The sequence below is a fragment of the Meleagris gallopavo genome, chromosome 22 (assembly GCF_905368555.1).
Source record: "Meleagris gallopavo chromosome 22, MGAL_WU_HG_1.1, whole genome shotgun sequence".
NCBI classification, from domain to species: Eukaryota; Metazoa; Chordata; class Aves; order Galliformes; family Phasianidae; genus Meleagris; species Meleagris gallopavo.
This window is the reverse complement of record NC_139425.1, coordinates 5,359,338-5,374,515: the sequence shown is the minus strand read 5'-3', so window position 1 is coordinate 5,374,515 and position 15,178 is coordinate 5,359,338. Positions and strand designations below refer to the sequence as shown.

Here is a 15,178-nt window from a genome sequence, read left to right as displayed (position 1 = left end):
CTTCTTCCTGCAGCTCTTCTTCTATAACAGAGCTTGTATGCCTGCAGGAGTGCTGGGGCTGAGAACCTTCTGCCTGTCACTGTACTGTATGTGGCTCTGTGGTGCACGAGACCCAGCTGAAGTTACTGTGGATCAAAAGCTGCTTCTCCTGTGTATTTTCAGGCTGATGGGCTGAAAACACCGATAATTGCATGGAGGATGTTAAGACCTATTATGAATGTCTGCTCTTAGTATCTCCTGGAGCATACTGCAGTTGCTATAGTCATCCTGGCCTTAATGCTCCACTCTGCATTCAGGAGTGGAATTTCTGTCTCTAGTGCTTCCTTAGAATTATACTTGGGATTGTCAATCAATATACTGACCTTATTTGACTGCTTCCTTTAGCTCACAGGAGTACACCTCCATCAGCACAGCCCACCTTCTTTCTATCTATCTTGTGTTGGCACTGCTGTCTCATTCTTCCTTCTGTGCTGTATCACACCCTCCTCTCAACTCACTACTGATTCATCCCTCCTACCTCTTGTTTTCTTTCTAGCATTTTAATAGGAGCACTTACACATTTGCTCTTCCATGGCTGCTGTTCTGCTCAGCTGGGACTCTTTCCTGGGGCTTTTCTTCTTTCCTGCTCTGAGCTCTTTAAATATTTTGTTTCTTCATAGAGGATGCCACAGCCTGAGCTGTGCATTACTTAGACAATTCCTTATCAGTGAGATGCTTACTTCCTCTTGGTTATTTTTTCCCAATGTGTAACTGGTTGGAAGCTCTTATACTTTTTCTCTAGAGAGGAAAGTGCATATTGCATATGAGAAATGTATATTAGGAGCTGGGATGGAATTGTACTGGTGAAATTCATTCTGTTGCCTAGTTTGAGTCTGAAGCAGTTCTTCAGGCATAGCATACCAGTTTGGATGTGCCTGTTGCATCACTGACAGCACTAGAAGTCATTTCAAGAAAACAGCTAGCAGTAGTTCAGGATGAGCAGAATATGGAACAGCCAAAGATAGGATATTAACAAAGGCTGAAGTGCTTAAAACCTTTACATGAAAATGTAAACTTGCCACTTGAATACTCGTGAATCCAAGAAAATGCTGGTGAGTTCTCAGCGTAGCTCCCTGGTTGAACTCCTCAGGGAGGTCTCAGGCTTCAGCAGGTTGAGGCAGGAGCAGCAGTGCACGTGTAAGTCTGGAGTCTGGTTTGGAATAGTCACTGTGGTATATGAAAGAGGTAGATGGAGTGCCTCTGTGAGAAGCACTTTCCAACTGCCCATGTGGGTTCCAACATCTTTGCCTGCCTGGAAAATACTTTGTGCAGTCAGCAGCACGGTTGCTGGAACAAAAGAGGAGGAGAGGAGCAGAAGAGACCTGGGCTTGAAGCATGGCATCATTTTGCTGTGTTTGATCTGTGTCCGGTTGGTGGCATTGCACTTTACTGGGGAAGGTTCTAGAGATAAGACAGCAAAAAGGCATTGCTGTGTTTGGGGGGGGAGGAAGAGATAATGATTGCTGCTGCCTAGAAGCACTGTAATGAATTGTAGTTGGAACAGTGCAGGTGTCTGCCAGCCCTGATAACGCAGGGATGTTAAAAGAAGTGCTCTTATTTAAGAGCAGACTTTTAAATAAGATTTCCTCCTGTGTTCAGGGACATTCCTCTGCTTATCTATGTATGGCTGGCCTGTGCTTCACACCCTGAAATCCATCATGCTTACCTTGTAACAGCCTGGGGAATGGTGGGTGCAGGGTCAGTGGAGTTACAGTGTGCAGAGGATGGGGATTTAAGGAATTAGAATTTGCCCCTGGGGGGGGGTATATGAATATATATAATACCCTGGTGGTATTGTAGCTGATGGAGTATAACTCTGGGACCTATAAAGAGCTGCTTAATGTCAGGCCAAGATAAGTCTTTGTCTTACAAGAGTGTAACAGCATTAGTAATGTCTGCCTTCTAAATTCAGTTCAATGGAGCATCTGCCTGGAGTACTAACAGTTGGGATCATTACTGTAAGCTGTTAGATCACATCTAGTGTTGTCCAGCACTAAAAGGTGGCAACAGAATGAAATAAAGCAGCATGAAAGCGTCCCAGTTCCCCCATGCCTTCCATCCCATATAAAACATACTCCAAGAGTGAAAATAAACATCATTTTAATGTGAACAGTTCCAACAGAATCATAGAATAACTCCAACCGTTTCTTAATCTACCACTTTAACTCAGTGCCATCAATACCATAAGAAAAAATAAGAAGTATAAACATGCATGGAAGTAGTAAGCCAGCCCTCAATGGGGATGTTCCTGTAACACCCTGTAGCAACTGTTCCAGAAGGCACAGACAAGCTCAACTTTTAACAGAACAAAAACTGACCCCCCAAAAAAAAAAGCTGCAGAATGCCCAAGCACCTGTAATGTGACAGTAGTGCAAGTGGACCAAGGCAGGTTGAAGTTGCTGTTGGTTTTCATATATGTGCTGAACAATTAAAGATGAAAGAAAGAAAGCTGCTGCTGTAAACGCCTGCCCAGTCACACTATGCAGCAGAAACTCAGCTGAAGGCCAGCAGGTGTCAGGTAGGAGAGGGAACGTGCTCAACCCTGTGCAAGTAACGACGACTTGGTTTTAAGAGTGGTATGCAGTGCTCAGGCAACTGCAGCATTTCTTGCAGCACTCCTTTAGCAACCCTAGTTAATAGCAGCACAAATGCAGCAAAACTGTCACCTGAATAAGGACAAAAAAACCTCAGTTTATAACTTCTCAGAAAGAGCAGCCACTTTGTGTGTATCTTGGCCAAGTGGATAAAGTCCCTGAGGCCAGCAGGTACAGGCACATTGACTTCAGCCAGGGAAGTTCACCCATTTGCCTCCCTCTCAGGCAAGTGCATGAAAACTTTGCATGATCTTAGAGCCAGATACACAAACTGTATCAAACAACTATCTTAACGTTCATTGTGGTGGCACAGAATGTGTCACATCTCAGCAGCAATTAAAGATAGATCTCAGTACCAATCCTGCATTCAGATTGGTCCCTGCAGCATCAGAAGGGGAAACTTCCTTCTGCAGCAGAAAAAGCTTTCCTTGTTGCTTGGTTACCCTAGGCTCTGTTCAATTCTTGCAGTAGTCTCAGTGCAGCTGTGTTCTTTGGTTCAATTTTCAACAAGCTGTTGATGTCAGCAATACTTGATTTGTAATCCTAGAAAAAGAATTAAGTGTTAGTGCATTAAAAATGTGGTTTAAGTCTCCTGCTGGAGAACTACACCCGGTGACAGAGGCAAGGCAACGCAACAGCCTGGGACTGTTTTTTGAGCTGCTTTTGAGCATCAGCATCAGTGTAGCTGTTCTAAAACATGCTGAAAAGCATTAACAGGCTCTTATCTGAAAACTAGTCGAAAACTCCTGACTTACCTTCAGTTCTTTAAGTGCCTGAGCACGTCTGTAGAACGCCTTAACGTTTTTAGGATCTAATCGTAGAGCTTCTGTGCAGTCCTGGACTGCTTCCTTGTGTTGCTTCAGAGTCAAGTAACAGAGAGCTCTGCAATACAGACACCTGGTTAGAAACCTTTGTTAAAAGCAGTATTTACTGCTGCAGTGCAGAGAACTAGCCACAGCACAAAGCTGGACTCCCAAACCAGGCAGTATGCTAAGGAGTCACTGATCAGAGCTCAATGCTTGTTTAAGTTAAAAAGAGCAAAAAGCAGCCAACGGTTTTTCAGTCTGCGAAAAAAACCCCAGCATTTTTAGAGCAATGTGCTCCTTGCTCTGCCACTCTGGAACATGCTCTGTTCATCTCAGAAGTGTACTCTGAGTACAGCAGTGTGCAATTTGTGGTTCATGGGGCAGCAGACACAAATAATAAAATGACACAGTCCTGGCAGACAAGCATTAAAGGGAGGAAGCCCCTAGGCTGAGTGGCTCTAGGGCTTGTTGTAGAATCTGATCAAAGAACATTATACAAAGTACAGGGAAGATTGAACTTGGGGGAATTGCGTGGGTGTTTTGTTGTTTGTTTTGTTTTTTTTTTAAATTCAATTGTCTGGAAAAAACATCAGACAGCTGTGTCAGAAGTACCAAAGTGACTTTTATGAAATGCCAAAAGCAATTGGGCAGTACCTGTTGGTGTAAGTTGCACATTCCTGGTTGAGCTTTAAACTCTCACTGTACTTCTCAATTGCCTTTTTATGGTTTCCTTTCTTTACGAGTTCATTTCCTTCTTCCTTAAGAGTTCGAGCTCTCTCTATGCCAGCAGCAGTCTGGGCTGGAAGCAGTGCAAAAAAATACAGAACAAATAAAAGTGGTAATATCAGACCAGCCTCTCAGAAGGCAAATAGCCCCATCCCAGAGGCAAGATGCAGATCAAAGGATCCAGAATGAGCAGCCAGCCCACGTTCCTGCAGCTCTCAGCCCCAGCTACAGACACCATGCAGGCATGGCAGCCTGCCTTGCTGTCTGCAGCCCTGCTGAGCTGAAGGGCTCTCACCTGGGTCTCCCCGTGGTGTGTTTCCAGGGGGAGCACCTCCTGTGGGGGCTCCTGCAGAAGGAACACTCCATCTCCTCTGGGCATCAATGGGGACTGTGGGGATGGGTGGGAGCTTCTCGCGCCAGTTCGCCCCGTGCTTCTCCAGCAGAGCTTTGGTCATCCTGGAAGAGAAGGCTGGTGGTTGCACTCCTGCTGGTTGATAGCATAGGAGCTGGAGGGACTACTTTTTAACCTGGCTCATACTGAGGACCTCATCTCCTCACTGAAAATTTTACATGCATCTCAACTACAGACAGGGTGTTAAGAAAAGGTCTTCACGTTAGCGGGGCCAAAAATACCATAGGATAATGGCTGGGACTGTTAATGCTCAGCTGGGCAGGGGATGTTTGTCACTCCTCAGCCTGGCGAGCACTAGAGTGAATTGGACGCCTCCAAGAGAAAATGACTTCAGCAGTCTGCAATCCCATCTGCATGGGGGGCACAATGCACAGGACACCAGAATTTGTTAATTATTTTTCTTTTAAAATAAGTACTGGGCAAAGCAAGAAATCATTCCCAGGCCTCCGTGATGTGCCAGCAGCCTGAAGGGAGCTGAGGGCGTTATTACGTGCAGGGAGCATGACCCAGCCTGCCCTCTGCACAAAGCATCAGAGTCTCAGCCATCTTGTTAATGTGCTCAGGACACAGCATGCTCCTGACACCTCTGCAGAAATGAAACAGGGCTCTGATTCATAGGCTTGGGTTGGAAGAGACCTTAAAGCTGATCCACTTCCAACCCCAACCGTGGGCTGGCTGCCCCCTACCACATGCCCAGGGCCCCATCCAACCTGACCTCGGGCACCTCCAGGGGTGGACACTCACAGCTCTCTGGGCAGCCTGGAGCAGCAAACCAGACTGCAGCACTCGGAGGCAGAAAGCAGGGCACAGTCAGGGTTACCTGTTGACCCCATCGTGGGCCGCCTGTATGGAGCAGTCCACCTGCAGGGCGGTCTTGTAGTCCACGTAGGCCAGCGCGAAGCTCTCCAGGGCCTCATAGGCAGCCGCTCGCCTGAGCAGGGGCTTGATGGCAAACGGGGTCAGGCTGAGGGCGCTGTGACGAGGAGAGAGAAGGTGGCAGCGGGCAGAGAGGCCTCAGGGAGCTCCCTACTGCCTGTAACCGGACGTGTCCTGTGAGCGCTGAGCGGTGCAGGTCTGTGCTCACACACGGCGGTGCCAAACGGTGGGAAACGGGCTGGGAGCCGCTGTCTATTTCCTACCGTAACGAACTAAAGGGGAAAGAAGGGAATTCTTTCCTCGGGGATGGAAACCGGAAGGGAAGGGCTGCAGCTCTGGAGCCGCTCCTGAGACCTCAGTGCCCGTCAGCCCCAGGGGAGCGGTCTATTTTCCGCTGCAGAGGGGACCAGAAGGACTCGCTCACCCGCAGCAATCGGCGACGCAGCCCCGGCAGGCGCCGTCCCGCAGCTGGCAGGCGGCGCGGTTGGCCAGCAGCACGCTGCGCTCCTCGGCGGCGGCTTCGCCTGCGCGGCACACAGCAGCGGTGAGGTGCGGCGAGCCCGGCCCCACCTCGCCCCGCCCCTCCCGGCCCCGCGGTACCTGCGTCCTCCAGCACCGCCAGCGCGCGGCTGTACAGCTCCGCGGCCGCCCCGTACTGCCCGCGGCGGAATTCATCGTTGCCGGCGCGGCGCAGATCGCCGGCGCGCTCCATCCCGGGCCGCGCGGCGCTGCGCGAGGGCGGCGACTTCCGGCGGCGGGCGGAAACGGCGCGGGGCCGCGATGGAGGAGTGAGGGCGGCGGGCGGCAGGCAGGGAGCGGCCGTCCGCGGCGCTATGGAGACGGTGCAGCTGAGGAACCCGCGGCGGTGAGGATGGGGCGGGGGAGCCGGGACGGGGCTGAGGTTGAGGGTCGGCGGTCCGGGGCTCCGGGCGGGCGGGAGGCAGCGGGGCCGGCGGTCTCGTCCGGTGCTGCGCTCGGGCTGCGTGCGGGCTGGGGGCGGCGGGGAGCGGTGGAAGCGGCACGGCACAGCACAGCACATGGCATGGCACGGCACGGCACGGCACGGTACGGTACGGTACGGGCGGCGGTAGCGCTGCGGGAAGCGGCTGCCTCCTTCGCTCGGCGTTTCGCCACTTCCTGACTCGCCGGCACGTTTCCTCCGCTGCAGGAAGCCATTGTGCGCCGGGGCTGCGCCGAGCGATAAAAAGGGGAGAGAAGTGCATAGTTAGTGACGAGCGTAGCGGTGGTGTTTACTGGCAGTACAGTGGTCTGTTTTAGTGTATGTGTACCGTATGTCCTTGTAACATTTTGCTTAGCGTCACAGAACGGCTTGGGTCGGATGGGACATCAGCGATCATCGCGTTCCAACCCCCCGCCGCAGCAGCCTGTGCTCCATCGGGCTGCCCAGGGCCCGACCGGCCCGGCCTTGAGCGGCCCCAGGGATGGGGCAGTTCCCCTCCCCCCCCCCCAGTCTGGGCAGCCCGTTCCGGCGCCTGACATCTGGGCTAAACCTTCCCTCCTTTCATTTTAAACCATCCCCCCCTTATCCTGTCGCTATTCACCCATGTAAAAGAGTTGTTTTCCCTTCTGTTTGTGAACTCCCTTTGGCTGCATTGAGGTCTCCCTGCAGCTTTCTGATCTCCGGGCAGAACCAGCCTGGCTCCTCCAACACGTCTTTATAGGATAGATAGTGGCTTTTATTTATAAAGATACAGCGCTCAGCTGCCATAGGAAGTTTCTTGACGAACAGCTGTCAGCATGGCAGAGTGAACTGAAAACAAATGTAGTTGGTTTCTGTGTGTTGTTTCGTGTGTGGGATCACCATGAAGTTGTACTGGGGATTGGGTTGGTAAGTGAGGGGTCGCAGTACAACTCCAGCTGGCTCTTCCTCTTTTGTGCAGCATTTGTCCAGGCACAAAACCAGAGTCTGAACTAATGTCATTAAAGCTGTACAAGTGAGATCAGTGCAGTACTGCCTCCTTCCTCCTAGCAAACATCTTACAGTATGTATGGAACGCATCAGAGAAGGCTGCCTTCCCTTCTGCGTGCCCTGCATTCTCTTCTGCATGCCCTTAGTGTAATGTACTTTCTAGACAGGACTGTGAACATTAGCAGTATGGTCAGTAGCTGCAAGAGGCTGCTGTGCTGTGTTAGGCTTTGGCCACCAGCGTACAGATCCCTCAGTGTATTCTGTAAAGAAGGACTGTGGATGTGTGTATGTGATCAAATCCTGTGCTCTGTAATTCTCAGTCCTCTTCTGCTGTTAGATAACGCTTGGTCTTCTGATGATGAGAAATAAACTTATTTGATAAGCAGCCTACTTTATACTGAGCCTTTTGTAAGTTTAAATCGCATTTTTTAATTTTTCTGTTTCAACAGAGCCCAAACTGCCATAAAATTAAGTGAAATTTCTCTATTCTTACGTATGCAGGCAGCTGAAGAAGTTAGATGAAGACAGTTTAACCAAACAGCCTGAAGAAGTATTTGATGTATTGGAGAAGCTTGGAGAAGGGTACGTGCTATGTGACAATGTGCCTTAAGTACATTTATCAAAGAACAGATGTGTGTAACTAATACGTGCCCAGTGGGCTCTGACTTTTCACTTTGGATGATCCTATTCCTGTAGAAGTATGTGGTAGCGCAGCAGCTGCAGTGACTCGAGGCATTGTAGTTCATCCCCAGTACCTCTGTAGGAGGTCTGTGTGATGGGAAGCAGCTTCTGTTTCCTAGGGCCACTTGTGTTGGGAACACTAAATAACATGTTTGCCACCTTAAGCACTTCATTTATAAAACAGAGTGGGAATTCTTCTTAGCTGCTGTAAGAAAGTGGAAATAAAGCAAACAGTGTCTGATGAGTGAGCAAAGCTTTCTGACCTGAGCTGTGGTTTTTACTGTTGCTCAGCGGTACCATATGCCAGAGAAGGAGAGAATTGGTTTTATTGGATTCTTCCAAAGCTGTGGGCACGTAATGGTGGTTGGCTCCTTTCTGACCATCTCAGCATGCTGCTGGTTGTTACAGCGTATGCAAGCTGTGGGTTGATTATGTAAATAAATTGAAAAATTGTCTTAGCAGGAGGGTGATCTGTTTTTTCCTCTCAAGTCTGCAATTGCAATTATTATGCTTTTTGTGTTTTAAAAATATTATTGTATTCACTATTTGTTTAATATTTTGTTCCGCAGTTCCTATGGCAGTGTGTTCAAAGCTATTCATAAAGAGACGGGTCAGGTTGTTGCAATCAAACAGGTTCCTGTGGAGTCTGACCTGCAAGAGATTATAAAGGAAATATCCATAATGCAGCAGTGTGACAGGTAAATGTATACTGCAAAACCCATCATCAGTATGCAAAGAAAGTATTGACTGTGATCTGGCATGTAGTCACATAAAAGCGATGATGTTGCCTTCAATGTTTTTTGAAAGGCTGGACTTGTACAGTCAAGTTACCCCGTATCAACTGAGTCATGTTTGGGTAGTGTTAACCCAAGTGAAGGTAAGACAACAACAATTTAGCTTGCAATGTGAGAGCATTGAGCTAACGAAGTGAAATAACCTTGCACCTGCTGCCAGCACAGAGCAAAGCGTGTCAGCAGCTCCTGCAGTGCTCCTGATGCACCTTAACTTCTGGGCAGCAGTGATGAGGTTGTGTGTTAGACCAGTTCCCCTGTCCAAAGGGGCAGTGAATTGCACACAAGCTTTGGGATATGAAAACGCTAGGAGAGAGATTTTTTTGGGTTTATTTTGTTTTTAAGGGGCATGTGGATGAGAGCTGCTAATGCATGACTGCTCTTGCATGTGCGCAGTGTACGTGCTGTCATCTGCTTTAGGTGGCAGAATTGTACTTACAGTGCAGGTTGCAGTGCGTGACAAGCTGTCTGCTGATGTTAGCATGCTGAGAATAACTTATGGGCTGATGTTTGGCTCTCTGGTTGTCTGCATGTTTCTTATGGAAAAAGTCATTTTATGAACTCAACTGGACGAGGGCAAGGGCTGCAGAAGGCCTTCTGTCAGTGACTGAAGCTTAAAACATACAAATTTTTTCCTATGGTTTGAGTCCAGCCTCAAGAAATGCTATTTCGAGGGAGTTTAGGCATAGAAAACCATTTAAAATAAATGACATTAGCAATATAAAACTATGTTCCTAATCACTCACTCTATTGCTCTTCACTCTCTCTATCGTTAAGTGAGGATAATTGGTGGCAGCTAAGAAAATAAAATTTATTCTTGCAAAGTCCTACTGTGTGAATCAACGGAGCATAAGATTTTCTTCTCAAACATTAAAGAATACACTGGGGTGGAACTGGCTTCTCAGTTTTGCCAGTCTTGAACTTCTTCATTAGAAAGTGTTTGGCAGAGCTTAGGTTAAATACACTTCTGTTCTTAAGCTTTGTCCTCATTAAATCACAAGGGTTCTCTCTCTTAGCTTTTTGGCTTTACCTTTCCCAAAGGATAAGTGGTCATTCTGACTGTGCTATACTTTGTTGTTCACCCTCTGGGCAGTCCAGTAGTTGACTATATGGGAAAGATTTAGGTTGTACTTAATTCCTAAAATAAGTTGCATTTCTGGACTGAATAATAGAAATAAGAATGTGTACATTCCTCATAATTACCACAGTAGCAATTTTCCAGCTTTTGACCTTATTTAATCTTTATGTTTGGTTTCAGACACTCTGTAGCAGCTTTACCAGGATCTGCCAAGGTCTGTTTTTCATTCCATTGGTGCCCTGCCTACTTGATTGCCACAGTTCAGGGAGCAAAACCAGACTGAGAGCTAATCTCTCCTTGTTTCTGCAGGATTTACTTTCAGACGTTTTAGCTCCCTGAACTGCCTTTGTGACAGGTCACATGGACACCACTGCTAGGACAGGCTTGCAGAACTGTGGTTGCTCACTGCAGACTCAGGCTGGTGTGAAACACTTGGTCAGGGCTTCAGTGGCACTTCCATGTCTGAATTTTTAGAGCCTGCTTAGGGAGGCTGCAGTATTGTTTGCCTTTGCTTATTCAATTGTGCTGGTCTCCAGTCTTTGACTCTTTGTTCTCATTTTTTCACGTTTCATAGCCCTCATGTGGTGAAATATTACGGCAGCTACTTTAAGAACACAGACCTGTGGATCGTCATGGAATACTGCGGCGCTGGATCCGTGTCTGATATTATTCGGTTACGAAATAAAACTGTACGTAGTCTTTCTTCTGAATGCTATAAATTGGAAACAGGAGTGGTAGCTCAGGAAACTGAGCAGCACGTGCAGCGCTTTTGGTGTAATTCTCATGAGGTGTTCAGTGTTTGAAACAACCATGGGCTACCACTGCGATGTGGGTCCTCTGTTCCCCTGAACATAAGGAGGCTGGTTATGTTGATCAAGTTTGGGTTGTTTGGCTAATGTAATGAGTTTGCATGGTTTTGGTAACGTGTTTGGTTGGCATTCCTGAAAACCCAGGCAGGTTCTGAATGACAGACTACTTTGCCTTGCTTCTGGCTTTGCAGGGTAAGAGTTACCAGGTGTGAAAGGCTGTGGTGCAGATGTGTAAGTATGCTGGTCGAAAGCTAATTCTCATATGTAATGCTGAAGGTTGCTACCTAGCAGTATATGTACTCCTCTATTAGTCAGTATGGCAACCTTTATTAAAGGCAATTAAATAGCAGTCTGTAAATCTCAGGGAGGTATAAACTGGAACACCACTGTGTTCCATCTCAGAAACCAAGGGGTTGACGGTAACGCTTCTTTTTAGCTTACAGAGGAGGAAATTGCTACGATAGTACAATCAACACTGAAAGGACTGGAGTACCTGCATTTTATGAGGAAAATACATAGAGATATCAAAGCTGGAAATATATTGCTAAATACAGAGGGACATGCTAAGCTTGCAGATTTTGGAGTGGCAGGACAACTCACAGTAAGTAAAACCAAGATGGTTATGTACACCTCAGTTTTTCTTTCTAATGTACATATAAGCATCATGTGCTTGTGGAGACTTTGAGACATTCATAAGTGTTTTTAGCACTTTACATCAACATAATGAGACACTATAACAGCAGCAGAGCTTCCTCTGTGGGAGCTGTTAGATCTAAGTAATGGTTTGTAATAACATTTGCTGTTTGCATCAGTTCATGTCTAACGTCTGCAAGCATATTTCACTTTCTCTCTGCAGCTTTCCATATCTTTGTCTTGCTTAACCTAGTAATATATATGTGTGCAGGTGGAAGATAATTAAGATTGTAAATCATTAATGAATATTTGTGGCTAGTAACAATTGCCACGATCTGGATTTTTATCCTGCTCTTCTTTTCAGGATACCATGGCAAAACGAAACACAGTTATAGGGACTCCATTTTGGATGGCTCCAGAAGTGATTCAGGAGATTGGATATAATTGTGTTGCAGACATCTGGTCACTGGGAATCACTGCAATAGAAATGGCTGAAGGCAAACCACCTTATGCAGATATTCATCCTATGAGGGTGAGGACTGACTTTTTTAAATGTATTGCGATGCAAAAGTGATTTGCTGTGACAGCTGGATGAGTGACATATCAAGATGCCCTTTTGTTTATAATTTAGAGAAAATGATTTGCTTTCTGTCACTTTGTTGTACTGTTGGTTAAATGAAAGACGGAGAAGGAAAATCGTGATCCTCATCTATTAAGGCACGGCTGAATCTTCCAGCGTTGAGTGTGAAGAAATATACTTTATGCTGTGCATTATACAAAATGATTTTTTTTTTTTTTTTTTTTTGCAAACAAGCACATAATTTTAAGACTTTAAAATGGCAGATTCACACCTCTTGATGCAGATAATGGCTCAGACAGATGTGTAAGTTCCTAGCGAGAAAAGTCTGATTTGTTGCCCTATCCTCCTTCTGCGCAGCTTAATATATAAAATATGGGTACATATTCTTCAGAAGCAGCAAACTTGAAATGTGTATCATTCTTTAGTGCCTGTGTGTGTTTTTATTTATTTATGTTAGGAGATTTTAAACTTCGTTTGGAAATCTGGAATATTCTTCTGTTTTTAGGCAATTTTCATGATTCCTACCAATCCGCCTCCAACGTTTCGGAAACCAGAGCTCTGGTCAGATGCTTTCACAGACTTCGTGAGGCAGTGTCTTGTCAAGAGCCCTGAGCAGCGTGCTACTGCAACACAGCTTCTGCAGGTCTGCCTCGTCTTGGGAGAATGTGCACTCTAGAGAAGGCTTGCTGTAGTGTAGGCAGTGCTGTGCCCCTTGGGCTGTTTTCATTTCTTGGGTTATCCTTCTCACTACAAATTTCTCTCTCTAGTAGCTGATGTAAAAACCTTGTACCCAACTTCAGTCTTTCGGTTCTTCCCTAAGATCTGATCTGATTTCATCTTCCTATCTTTGTGGATGTTTTTGTTTTTTGGTGTTTTTTTTTTTTTTATCCTTCAGATTCTCACCAGCAATGCCAGGTACCTGCCAATTAAACCACAGAAAAGCAACTAGATGAACTTTAAGGTCCCCTCCAACCTAAGCCATTCTATGATTCTAAATGAAAGTAACTGCTCACAACAGTGTATGCATTTGTAGTTGGTTGTTGACAGTTCAGCTGGTGAGGAATAAGTAGGGCTTGTAGGGAATGAGCCCCAGGTGTTGCAGCAGTAGTTGCCTTTAGAGTGTGATCTTGTCTGTGCAGACAGGAGGTCTCTTTCCTGTGCCACGCAGGTTTTTTGTTTTGTTCTGTTTTTAGCAAGGTATTGAATTAAACATTAATTTTGATTGGAAATGGGCCACGTTAACAGTGTTCTATTGTTATGTGCTGATTCAGGTGCAGTGCTTACTAACTTTAACATACTCCACAGCACCCATTTGTTAAAAGTGCCAAAGGAGCATCAATTCTGCGCGATTTGATCAACGAAGCAATGGATATCAAACTGAAACGCCAAGAGGCACAACAGCGTGAGCTGGATCAAGAAGATGAAGAAAATTCAGTGAGTATTTCATAGCTACAGTATACAGAGTTCAGACTCCTGGACCTTGCATAATGCTAAGCTGCTTTGGTCCTTATTTTTGTAATATTTTGTTCAACTGCTCAAGGGTTTTGCATAGCTCTAGAATTTTGTACTTATGGCTGCTTAGCTTGATATATGAGCTCAGCTCAGCCTTTATGTTTGAATGGGGCAGTCAGCAATTATGACTTTGTATTTAGCTCAAAATGTAGCTAAGACCTGCCATTGACTGTGAGTGTGTAGTAGCACATGCTAAAGACTTGGTATGGGTTTCTAATTGGATAATATTTATGCAGCAATGAGAATGTTTCATTGTAGAGTCAGGTCTTATATTGTTCTCTTAATACAAACTAGTATCTGTGATGCACTATGATATAAGTGTGTTATGTTGTTTCACTGTTGTTGTGCTTTAGAACACACCTTATAGAAACTTTGTACTACACAAGAGCAACCGCCAGAAGTATGAGGTGAGGGCATGACAAGTGTGCAGGGGATTGCTGTGAATTTCTGTTCTGGGTGCCTTGTTCCAGTGATTACAGCATGTGAATATGGAAAGCATGTTGAAAGCTGTCTCGTGAGCCTCTGCTTGCTTCAACCTGAATAAATGACACGGGCAGCAAAATGCACTGTGTGCCACAGTCCTTTCCAGAGGTTGGACATGAGGAGTGTATTGCCCAGTAAAAAAGATGTATGCTGTTAATCTAGTTTTCCAGCTTAGGACTACGTATTTATTCAGCGTGGAAGTAATTTTATTGGTTCTGTTGCCATGATGTTGACCTGAAGAGTGTTGTCCCTACCGTCTCTCGTTTGTTTCTGGGGTGCAGAGAGGTGGTGTCTCTGCAGAGGAGCTGAGTGGTCTCTGTCTGGGCCTGTTTGTTTTCCTGAAGCTTCTGTACTCTGTGTCTGCTAGCAGAAAAGTGTTCTCAAGTGCTTTCAAAGCGCTGTGAAAATTTCTGCTGTAGTTCTTTGTTAAATGATGTGTAGCAAAGGAATTTATTACTTCCTCTCACCCACACATCTCCACATAAAACATACTTCTATTAACATCTTATGTAGTCATTCCCTCCTCGTGCTGTTGGCTTTGAGACTGGGAGATGCATTTATACATGCTTAGCAGAGCAAAGAAAACGCATAGAACACCAGAATGTGAGAAGGTGTTCTTCCTTCTGCCAGTGACATTGAGATAGGCCTAGCCCAACAAGCTGTAATACTGTGTTTTCCCTCTATCAATAATTCAGATCAGTAAGCCCATGTTTGCACATAGGTTAAAGAACTGTGAACTTCATTCTCAAACCAAAATATGAGCTTTATTTTTTTAATCTTTTCAAGATGAGATGTCCAGAAACTTGTTTTACTGGATTTAATAAGCACCACTGCTGTAAGCCTAGGAATTGATTTCTGTTCTGTTGTTCAGCTGCACGTTGCTGGTAAATGTGATTGTAATCATTCTGACCTCACTCTTCACTACTACTAGAACTTGTTTCAGAAGTTTCTTTTCTTGCAGGTTCTGTCACTTGAATTTTGGCAGCAATAATTCAATTTCTGCAATATTGATACACATTAATAAATGGTAGGGTAAGAAATAGTTTTCATCTGAAACAAAAAATGATTAGGCTTTGATAGTTTAGTTCCTTTTTGGTTCAGTTTTCTTTAGTGCTTCTGAATTTTATAGAAATAAAACCACCTAAATGTTGAAATACAGACTGAGAACTATTGCAGTTTTGTAATTAATACCTTCTCAGTGAACTGTATCACTTAAGACAGGGTTTTA

At 45.6% G+C, this 15,178-nt stretch overlaps 2 protein-coding genes across 4 annotated transcripts in view; one reads left to right on the top strand and one right to left on the bottom strand.

Annotated features, from left to right (window-relative positions):
- Window positions 1–2,122: 2,122 nt before the first annotated feature.
- TOMM34 (translocase of outer mitochondrial membrane 34) lies at window positions 2,123–6,187 on the bottom strand. The gene is made up of 7 exons (XM_085241339.1): window positions 6,054–6,187; window positions 5,878–5,977; window positions 5,398–5,550; window positions 4,461–4,621; window positions 4,094–4,238; window positions 3,389–3,515; window positions 2,123–3,176 (listed from the first exon to the last, which is right to left on the bottom strand). The coding sequence occupies exons 1-7, from the start codon at window positions 6,163–6,165 to the stop codon at window positions 3,078–3,080; spliced, it is 897 nt and encodes a 298-aa protein (XP_085097465.1). The 5' UTR covers window positions 6,166–6,187; the 3' UTR covers window positions 2,123–3,077.
- A 4-nt stretch (window positions 6,188–6,191) lies between these two features.
- The window catches only part of STK4 (serine/threonine kinase 4), a 38,835-nt gene continuing 29,848 nt past the window's right edge, over window positions 6,192–15,178 (top strand). The window contains exons 1-9 of one of the 3 annotated variants that reach the window (XM_085241338.1): window positions 6,192–6,318; window positions 7,885–7,965; window positions 8,634–8,762; window positions 10,508–10,622; window positions 11,179–11,343; window positions 11,740–11,907; window positions 12,461–12,598; window positions 13,261–13,389; window positions 13,821–13,874. In XM_085241338.1, the coding sequence (XP_085097464.1) occupies window positions 6,287–6,318; window positions 7,885–7,965; window positions 8,634–8,762; window positions 10,508–10,622; window positions 11,179–11,343; window positions 11,740–11,907; window positions 12,461–12,598; window positions 13,261–13,389; window positions 13,821–13,874 (1,011 nt within the window). In that variant the 5' untranslated portion in view covers window positions 6,192–6,286. Of the gene's footprint in view, window positions 6,319–7,884; window positions 7,966–8,632; window positions 8,763–8,871; window positions 8,942–10,507; window positions 10,623–11,178; window positions 11,344–11,739; window positions 11,908–12,460; window positions 12,599–13,260; window positions 13,390–13,820; window positions 13,875–15,178 lie in introns of those variants that run through there. The other 2 variants (XM_085241337.1, XM_010722311.4) reach the window with 2 other exon arrangements.